Here is a 10836-nt window from a genome sequence, read left to right as displayed (position 1 = left end):
GGACCTGGGGCTGAGGCTTCTTGCAGTTTCTACTTGAAACAAAGCAGTGGGCTGCAGCTGTTTGCAGGACAGTGCACTGTGCTCTGCTGATTTGTTGGCCTTATTGGGGAGTGTGCTCACCCATGCACAACATTAGCCAGGGTAGACAGGTGCACTTCAGGTCCTGTTGAGTTAGCCACATTGACAGAACTTGATTCTGTGGTGAGAATTTTAGCACCTAACTCTCAGGGCCAAGACTCAGTGGGTTTTTGATCTTGACTCTGTCAGGATAGGTGGAAAGGAAACTCCCAGTGATTAAAAAAGAACCAAACAAATAGGATCTCCCTGGTGGCACAAAGGAGTAAGTCAACATAATGAAGCAATTGGCAGCCACTGCAGTACGAGTTTGATCACTAGCCAAGGAGATGATGACCCACATGACACAATAGATCTCTCCTGTCTCCCCTGCTGATCCTTTCAGCAGTGTGTTTTAGTCTAGCTGTCTTTTTTTTTTTTTTTTTTAAATGCATACAGAACTGGGGTACAGGCCAGAGGTGCAGAGGTGGTGAGATGATTCACTGGAGACAAAGTGGGGGGCAGAGCAGGCAGACTGATGAGGTATACTGCTGAGGGGCGCAGAGGGTGGGACAGGAGAGGTCTGCTGTGCCAAGTGGATCACCTGCCTGGCTGGAGATTGAACTCGCACTGAAGCAGTTGCAGCTAGCTTGCAGTGCTGCGTCTTAACCTACTGAGCCACCAGAGAGGGCCAGAAAGACAAATACTTCTAATATTCAATAAAAGAATTTGAAACCGAGAGTTGAGCAAAGGGCCTCTTTAATGCACAACGCAAAATATCCTACCCAATTTTAATATGCAGTTTTCCAAGAGAACATTAAATTGCAGATAGATAAAATGTATAAATATGAAAGGGAAAACTTTTATTAAAGCTGAAAATTCTAGAATATTTAGAACCTATATAGAGCAAGGTTTATCAACTATGGCACAATTAGTATTCTGGACTGGCTAATAATTTTGGTTGTGGGAGGCTATGCATTTTACTTGCAGCAGCCCTGACCTCTATCCACTAGGGAACAGTAGCACAATTCTCTCCTTGAGAAAAACAATGTCAAATAAATTTGAGGGAGCAAAGTCACCCCAGGCTAAGAAACACTAACTTAGAGATGTGGATTTATTTTTTTTCCACAAACAAGAGAAGGCAAAAAATTTCACAATCTGTGTGAGAGGGGTGAGAAGACTGGAAAAAAATGACCAAAGTAAACTATAACTGCCTAAAAGGTTATAGTTTAAGGTACATAGTAGAATCAAATGCGTTCATTTTATTATGCTTCATAACCTACAAAAAATTACATAGAATGTAGGCAGAAATGGTGGAGTAATGATTTCCAAATATTCTCTCCCCCATAGAAGAAATCTAAAAACTGGCAAAGTAAGAGGTATCTGTTTTTCAAAACTGTGAAAATTAACCAAAGTCTCAGAAAAATCAGGTGAAGCTTTTATTAAAGAATGATGACGGTATCTTACTAAAAATTGTGAAATTTCCTGGCATTTTAATTTCCCTCATTCTCAAGCACCTTCCAACTATATAGCTGCACTAAAAATTGAAAGCCCACCTCATAGTGAAAACCAGCAATCTTACTAGCTCTAGAGAAGGTACACAACAGTGAAACTCTTCAAAGTCTGATTCTAAGAGTCTTCTTATTTCAGCTATGAGGACTCCCTGCGAGACCACAATGACACAGTTGTCTTTATTTGTCTAAAAGCTGGTCCAGCACAAATCCATCATAGTCACATTTTTTTCAGATGTTCTGTTTCTTCTTGAGTATGGATTTTTAGCTCCCTGGCTGGGGATCAAACTCAGAGGTGATAGCGCTGAGACTTAACCCCTATACCATAAGGGAGGCCCTGATACTTTAATGCTTAAAGTTTGATCTACGTTTTTTTTTATTATTTAAATGCATGCATACAAGAGCTGGAGTGTAGAACAGAGGTGATGAAAGGGCAGGTGAGTGAGATGATTTCCCAGAGACAGAGCAGGGAGCGGAACAGGTGGATCTACTGAAATACACTGCTGAGGGGGGCAGTTGGGTGAAATAGGAAAGGTCTGCCATGCCATGTGGGTCAGCTCCCTGGCAGGGGATCGAACTCATGCTGCAGTGGCTGCGGTAGCTTCATAGAGCTGTGCTTTAACCCACTGCAACACCAGGGAGAGCCCAGCTATTCTTTCCTTCCTCTTAGAGGAGTTTTATCTATAGAAAACATTTAATGATAGTCATTTTACCTTTCTGGCTACCTGAGGTGGAAGATAGTAAGAGTCTGCTTAACAACAGGTTTATATGTTTGTGTTTTTTTTTTTTAAAGATTTATTTATGCATACAGAACGGGAGTACAGACCAGACCAAAGGTGCGGGATCAGTGAGAGGATTCACCAGAGACAGAGTGGGGAACAGAACAGGCTGACTAAAATATACTGCTGAGGGGAGCAGCAGAGGTCTGCCACGCCATGTGGATCACCTCTGGGGCAAGGATCAAACTGCTGAATTGTCTTTAGTTTTTCAGTGCTGTGTTTTAACCTGCTGCACCACCAGGGAGGGTCCAAACAACAGGTTTATAAAGAATGTTGAAAATAAGTGCCCCAGAGGTGGGACTGACAAAAACTCATATTTTGGGGGAATCTAGACCTCACACAGGTGTAAGACTATTCTAATACCTAAAGCTATGTCATTCTCATTAAATACTTGAGCAGAACCAAGCTTTTATTTCAAGCTGAACTTTGGGCTCTGTGTATGAAGAAGGTGAAGGTTAAGTGAAGTTCTCAAGTGACTATCTTAGAGTTGAAAAGGTGCCTAAACCTGCAGAGTTTTACAAAGGACAGAGTAAATACTGTGGACTTAAAAACACACACCTGAGATGGGAAAAATGCACAAAAATACATAAAAATAAACTGATATAATAAAAGAAAAGATTAAAGAGAAAATTAGATTTTGAAGGAGAAAACACACACACTACCACCTGTGGATCATCTCACTTGTCACTTTTCATCATTAGATCCCTCTTCTGCGAATTATAACTAGCTATATAACAAGTAACTTTCAAGCATGGTTCTTACCCTGCACAAGCTTGTAAACAGGCCAACATTGTTGCCAGAGTTTCTGGAGGAAGCTGAGCACTTTTGGGTTGATCTTTCTCCGGGGCAAGTCCACCCAAAATAGAAGGGCACCGTCTCTTTAAAAAAGTCATACATGCCTGGATAAAAGGCTCCTGTAAAAGAGAAAGCTCTTACGGTATTTGGAATTGATGCTGTTTTCACATTAAGGATAAATTTATTGAGGACTAGTACTACTATTAAAAACAGAATGTAGTAACATGTTAGCACTTTAAAAAGGTTATTTATTTAGTTTTTATAGCCATCCAAATTTAATAGTAGTAATAAACAAATCCTGCTTACTCCATGCTCTCGAATCTTATCTGTGAGCCACTTGTCAAGTTTGAGGTATTCGCGACGTGAAGCAAGTGCAGCAAGGTCAATAACAAAGGCAAATGGAGTACCATTTAGCAGCATTGACAACGCCTAAAGAAAAAGATCATTGTAGTAAACTTCAAGTCACAAAAGGAAGCAACTTTCTTTCCTACTTTGCTGCTTTTATTTACATAAAAACAACTTTATTTTCTAATTCATAGTTCTTAAAAGTTTAATACAATTCAGTGATACCATCAGTCCTTCCATAAAATGAAGTCACAAAACCCAGGAATTTGTCCTGTGCTTTACCAAATAACTAATCTTAGCGTAGAGCAAACACAAAGCATAAAAAACATCCTTAGCCACTTAAAAAAGCCTAAATTAAGGAATATTCTAACCTATCTACAACACTGTAGTGTATCATATTTAGTGATCAAAGTTATACGGTCAGATCTCAAAAGATCCTATTAATGCTAGTAGAATTTGCAAAGGGGGTGAAACCTAACTAGTTTCTCCAATAAATTATATCACACATTAACATCTGAAATGCTCAACTGTAGCTTAATCTAATATAAGATAGCCTTCCAAATATAGGTAACCAATGAAATCCAATCAAATGTAAATGCAAACATTTTTACACACGTAAAACCACTCTGCTTCCAATCCCGATGCCTTTCTAGTTACAAGGAAAATCTTTGAATCTCGCCTCATCTATTTACATGGGAATTATTTGGCACCTGTGCTACATAAACATGTTTGGTGTTTTTACTCTTAATAAACAGAAAGTATATATTCTATCTTTCTTCAAGCTCACCTTCAAGTCCTGGGCCACATCAAGTATTCGAGACAATTTGGCCTGATCATACTGTTCCCCTCGCATGTACCACTCTGCCATTGCATGCATGATAAGTTGTCGGATTGAGGGAGACTGTCCCTTAAAAAGAAAATGAAGGTTTAACTGAAGTACTGCTAAACATTTTGACAGGCACTACTGAGAATGCCTATGTAGTTTTACTTACAGGCCTATCAGCGCATCATTTTTTTAGAATTTTTGTATTTGTGCACATAAGAGTTCAGGTGTAGACCAGAGGTACAGGGAGTAAGAGGATGCAACCGGGAAGGAGGTGCGGGGAGGAGGCCGAGTACAGGCAGATCCACTGAAATACACTGCTGTGGGAAGCAACAGGCAAGACAGGAGAGGTCTGCTGAACTCCATGTGTGTCAGCTCCCTGCCGGGGATCGAATGTGGGCTGTAGCAGTGCTAGTGTAAAGACTTAACCCCTAGAGCCCAGGGAGGCTCTCATCAGCTCATGTTTTAGGTTGAAGCCTCAAGGAGTGTCCTGCAAAGACATCCTTTTTGGGAAAGCCAAGTTGTTTCCATTATGTTCAAAGGAAGCCTTAGTCATATACTCCAACAAATTTATTTCTTCTATAACTATAAAAACCTGCCTTTGCATTTTTGAACACAAAGTTAGAATAAGTATGAAAATGATATATAATATCTTAAAATTAAATTACAAATTACTGGCCTATAAATAAAAGCAAAGTAATATAATCATCTCTCATGCTAAAACTTAGTTTTATTAGTATTTGTGGGATTAGTGTTTGCACATTCTCAATCTACGTACAAAAATGAGAATGTTACTTTACTTTTTTTTTTTTTGAGAATGTTACTTTACTTTTTTACTTTTTTATTTTAAACCAGAAAAAGGCTTTGAGAAGTGATATAAAGGACTGCAAATGAATGATAAATGATAAAACTAAATTCAATGACTATTTCTCTATTCTCCTAGGAGCAATGTCAAGACAAATAGTTGTACTATCTATATCACTGTCCAGTATCTGTCTTAGAGGGACCGAAGAAGAATAGTATTCAACCAGGAGTGAAGAGATGCAGTTCCTTTCAGCCTGTCCTTTCTATCCCAGTTGTGGTAAGAAAGGATTATGTGTCTGGGCTGCAAACTACGGTAAAGGTTTGTTAAACACCCTGCAGACTAAACCTACACCATGTGATTTATTCTTTAGAAAAGGAGGGCTGGCTAAATGACATGGAACTAAATTTAGCTTTTTTTCACTTTCAGTCTTACCTAATTTTTAAAAAAAATACCTGTGTATCATGTAACTACTATAAAAAATAATTTTAAAAAAATGGACAAAAGATATAAGGGGGTAGATAACTTTCTCCTTAAGCTTCTCCATTTGTCATTGTTAAAAATATAGGCTATCGGGAAAAAAAAATCAACAGACATAAGAATATTTAGTTATCACATACATTTTACAAAATCAGCAGGTGAAAGCATACAGGATTAAAAGTGATTTCAGTAAAATTTAAATGAAGATCTGGATAAAGCAGAAAATAATACCAATGAAGTGATCTGTGTTATCCTATTTACTGTTAAAAAGTCACATTAAGTATTTTCTGATTCAATGATAAAGCTCTTCACTGCTATCAAAAGGATGCTGCTGCCCTAACTATACAGAGCATTGATAATAGTGGTCTTTCTTTTTAAACTTGCCTTGCCCCTTGTGCTTTAAATTATACTGTAATGGCCCTTTCTAGTAGTGCAAAGGTTAAAGCGCAGCATTCTCAGCAAGCCACAGCCCTGGGAGTTTGGTCCCTAGCCCGGCAAGTGACGCACATCTAGCAGCAGACCTCTCCTGACCCACCGCTGCTCCTCTCAGCAGTGTATTTTGTCGACCTGCCTGTTCCGCTCTACTCTGTCTCTAGTGAATCCTCTAACCAGCCCCTGCATCTCTGGCTATACCCCATTTCTGTATGCATGAACAAATAAATCTTAAAAATTATATTGTAATGTCCACATGATATCAGAAAATAATCTTTATTCAAGTGTGAATTCCAGGCTGCCATAATTCAAAGTTGACCATTTCTGAAGTTAAACATCCTCGGCATCCTAAAATCCGTCAATTATGACAAAGAAATGATCTTGTCTTACCTGCCCATGCCATGCATAGTGCAAAATAATCGCAGAGTTAGGATGGTTCCCAAGGAAAATTGGCATCAGAGTGGAGATGAGTTCATGGCGCAAGGTATGCCAGGAGGTGTTAATTTGTAGTAAGGCCAATACCAGCATATCTGGACAGTGTTTGATAGGGAAGCTGAATAGCTGTTTGACTTGCTCATACTGCCCCACCTCTGCGAGCCTCAGCAGAGATTCAATCAGATCCAAGCTCTTCCTAACAAGAAGGGAGGTAAGATGCTCTATCAATGAAAATCTGAGTATACAAAATTCATTCCCAAATAAATGACACCAGTGATCAAACAAAATCAAACTGTCATTTTTTTAATACTTGAAAAAATTATTTAAATTGGTGCTGTCCATGTCAAAAATAGATGCTGCCATGCTTTCAAACCAATTTCACAGGCAGTTCAAATTAACAAGGAATAAGTGACAAAGGAGAGGGAACAGCACTGTCCATGTACATAATCATGGGCCTCCGTAGCAAAGAGATGTCATCAAAGATTTTTGTTAATTGGTGTGAAAAACAGAAACAAATAACATCACGTAGTTTAGAAACAGTCAAAAGCAAAAATATAACCAAGACATAACTTACAAAAAGGAAAAATTCTACCCCAAGTTACAGACTGAAAACTTACTTTGGTACTGTAAAAGTATAACTTAGATAAAGCCTGATGTTACGTAGCTCAAGAGTTCACAGCACCCCACTATAAATTATTCTTGCCAAGATGCTTTATCTGGCTGAATTTAATCAAGCCTCAAGACCTTATACTACCCACAGTCTACAAAGAACATGGGGATAGATAATAATAGTAAACATACTCCATAGCATGGGGTAAACTAAAGGATAAATAGTCCCATTTCTCCATCAAATCAAGGGCAAAAAATTAAAGGGGGGGGTGAAAAAAAGAGGGAGAAGGAAGACTTACAGAATAAAAGAAACCATGTGGACCTTGTCCAGACTCTCAATCATACAAACTGTTAAAAGACATTTTTGAAACAATTAGGGAAATTTGGAGTATATGGCTATATTAAGGAGCTGTTAAATATAACATTTCAGTTTTATAAAAATGGAAAGAGGCCCCTATCTGTTGAAACAGAATGAAGAAAAAACACTGCCATATATCTAAGACTTAGGGGGGGACTCAGTTATTCCTGCAGCCCAAATGTTAGCTAGCACCTAGGAAAAGGACATACTCTTAAGTCACTGTGTGGGTCAATCTTTCAGCAAACTACACTCATACATTTCATCCTACCCGCTAGTGTTTTTTCTAAACAACAGTTTGTTTACAAAACAACAGCCACAATCATTTACACTATGATACAGTAAAGGTGTTAAGTAGTTACAATAGAGACTATCCAGCCTGTGGAAACCAGATGGAAATTAATCTTTCACGAATTTATCAGCCTTTGTTGTAGAAGATGGGACAATTCCTAAAGGGCTTTAAGCTGTCCTGAAACTAACTCACAAAGAAATAAAAACGATAATCTGTTCGCTTTTGGGAAAGTGTACCAGAAAAGAACAGATGGAAAAAGATTTTAAGAAATTTTAAAGCAGATACATGTTTTATAGACCAATTCAGTTTATACCCCTTGCAGCCATGTGTAATTTCAACAGGATAAAAGTACTTACTTCACATCCCCACAGAGAATGTGACTGGCTAGCGCTCCAGGAGAAACCAGTGTCAGTGTCAACGTCCAAAATTTGGAATTGAAACTCAGAAAAACTAGATGTTAGCTAAAAATATTAGCCAGCTTGAACTACTTGCAAAGGAAGGAAGGAAGCAAATCTACAGCAAATATAGGGATCTATACTAAAGAAGTGCACACCTCCTTCCAACACTTGACAGCTTCAGAAAACACCTACAGCAAGATCTTACAAGAGAAATAACTAGTAAAAATTAAACTAAAAATAGATTTTTATCCACTAACACTCCTATATATAAAAACTAAGTAGGTTCACTGAAAGTATCTTTTCCTTTAAACCCCTCAACTACAATTTTTAATTTTAAAAAATACAAGTGGCCTTAATGAAAACAGTTTAAACGAGAATGTTTACCATGTGGCAATTTCTCGGTTGTCATCCTCTGGTGGTGCTTTCAGAATATCAGTGGCAACAGTGTGGCAGGGATAGTCAGCAAAACAGAAGATCTCTGGATTTATAAGGGAATGCTGAATGAAGGAGAGCTGGAACAAAAGAAAAATACCCTTACCACAACAAATGACTGAATGCCATAGAAATTCAAAACTTTTCATTGGGCTAATTTTAGTCTATGCTTAATGAGAATGACAACTTTTCTTTAAAACCTTATCTGTTCTACAAAAGACAATTTAGAGAGATGAAAGGTACAAGATGAGATGGTCATGCAAATAATCACTGAATTTCTAGGACAATCTGTATAATCCAACCTAGTATGACCAGTATTAAACTGATAGTATTATTTCCTTCAAAATTTATGACAAAGAATTTGCTAACAAATTCTACTTTTAAAGAATTCAGGTAATGGCATTATACAGTCACCTCTCCTCCCAAATCTACAGCTAACCACTACTCACTTACCTGACCTTCTGCATGTTTCCAAGGTCTATATATGAGGTCTACTGGGAACACCTCCATACCCAGACCCCTCTGAATGCCATAAACCACGTTATGAAGTCCTTTACTGTCACGAATTTGAAATCCAGGATGGTCCAGTTCATAAGTTACTTCCTTGAAATTCAAACTCGGGTTCTAAAAGGAAAAAGCATTTTAAAATCTAATGAACATATTTTGTACATGTTTTGATGTTTTATCCAGAGACTAATCAAGTCCAAGATGCAATCAAGTTTTTTCTCTTTAAAATTTATCTACTTATGCATAGAATTGGGAAGTAGGCAAAAGGTATGATGGTGAGAGGATTCATCAAAGAGAGGGGAGCAAAACAAATGGATGAACTGAAATACAGCACTAAGGGGAGCATCAAGTGAGAGAGCAGATGTCTGCTGCGCCGTAAGTGGATTAGCTCCTTGGCCAGGAATCAAGCTAGGGCACAGTGGTAATTGTGATTTGGCGCTGAGACTTACCCTCTATGCCCAAGAGGTTCTAATTATAAACTGAATTCATATAAATGTTTGTGGCATTTTTAGAGATTCAGAAAAATTATAAATGCTTAATATTCAAAATAAACTTCGTTTGTGCACTCTTAGGCATGGTAAATCTTTCAGCTCACCACATAACTTCTAATGCTTGTAGAAACATAATAAAGGCTCTCTTAGTACAAGAGAGGACTCACATCCTCCAGCTTATATACATAGATTCTAAAGTTTTGAAAGAAAATAGCCAAGAGTATCAATTACCTCAAACAGCATTGGAAATAAACTACAGACCTTCCCTAACAACAACAGAACTTGTTGAGCCGGGAGAAAGGTGGTCCAGAGCAAAGGAAACAAATTTACAAAAGACAATTTACCAAACACTGCACAAACCACTATGTTCTATTCTTGAAAGGAAAGGTTTTCACATTTTACATTTAAATCTCCAACAAATCATCAGTTTACTTTTGCTCTAAAGGTGACTCCTTTCAAGTTTAGAAGGCTATAATGCTTGTTTATATCTATGATACAAAGAACAAACTTTAGTGGAATATCACTCCAAAGCAATAATAACATTCAGAAAGCATTTTAAAAAATTTGTTTGAAGGAAATACTGTAGTAGAATAGAACCAGAACCATAAATGTACCAATAGATAGAAATTATCCTAGATATAGACATTTGGTAAAACCACAAGCATACCTATGTTGTTCTCATCCCATCCTTTGTAAGTAAGTGAATGAAACAAATTATTGGCCCAATATCAATCTGAAACTGTCCTCTGGTCTCTGCCTATAAAAATATCTACTGATAATGGCCCTCCATGGTGGCGCAGCGGGTTAAAGCACAGCACTGAGAAGCTAAAGCCACTTCTGCATGAGTTTGATTCCCGCCTGCCCCGGAGGAGATCCACATGGCATGGCAGACCTCTCCTGACCTGCCCGCTGCTCCCCTCAGCAGTGTACTTCGTCGATCTGCCCGTTCTGCTCCCCACTCTGTCCCTGGTGAATCCTCTCACCCTCCACATCTCTGGCCTGTACCCCAGTTCTGTATGAACAAGTAAATAAAAATCTTTAAAAAAAAAAAATATCTACTGATAAATCTGACACGCAACAAAAAGGAAGTAGGAAGAAGAGGTTACTGATTCAAACCCAGGCAATCAACTTAGAGCCTTTTTGATTCAGTTAAGGAGGAATACCATACTTGTCTGCAATTTTTTAAGACTATTTTCAACAGAACAATGAAGTACAAAGTGAAAGGAGCATTATTTCACTTTTGCAAGGCAATCATGGGATTAAAAACACAACAATAGGCCCTCCCTGGTGGCGCAG

General features: G+C 38.1%; 1 protein-coding gene across 5 annotated transcripts in view; it reads right to left on the bottom strand.

Moving 5' to 3' along the window:
• Positions 1 to 10836, bottom strand: part of CNOT1 (CCR4-NOT transcription complex, subunit 1) — an 86510-nt gene that overhangs the window by 39260 nt on the left and 36414 nt on the right. For all 5 annotated transcript variants that reach the window (XM_004690509.2, XM_004690510.2, XM_012730594.1 and 2 more), the window contains exons 11-16: positions 8996 to 9166; positions 8495 to 8622; positions 6412 to 6652; positions 4272 to 4391; positions 3446 to 3568; positions 3107 to 3258 (exon numbers count right to left, since the gene is read on the bottom strand). In XM_004690509.2, coding sequence (XP_004690566.1) covers positions 3107 to 3258; positions 3446 to 3568; positions 4272 to 4391; positions 6412 to 6652; positions 8495 to 8622; positions 8996 to 9166 — 935 coding nt within the window. The remainder of the gene's footprint in view (positions 1 to 3106; positions 3259 to 3445; positions 3569 to 4271; positions 4392 to 6411; positions 6653 to 8494; positions 8623 to 8995; positions 9167 to 10836) is intronic.

Source organism: Condylura cristata, unplaced genomic scaffold, assembly GCF_000260355.1.
Source record: "Condylura cristata isolate star-nosed mole 26May11 unplaced genomic scaffold, ConCri1.0 scaffold00028, whole genome shotgun sequence".
In the NCBI taxonomy this organism is placed as follows: Eukaryota; Metazoa; Chordata; class Mammalia; order Eulipotyphla; family Talpidae; genus Condylura; species Condylura cristata.
The sequence above is the reverse complement of the archived record's forward strand: the minus strand, read 5'-3'. Positions and strand labels throughout refer to the sequence as shown.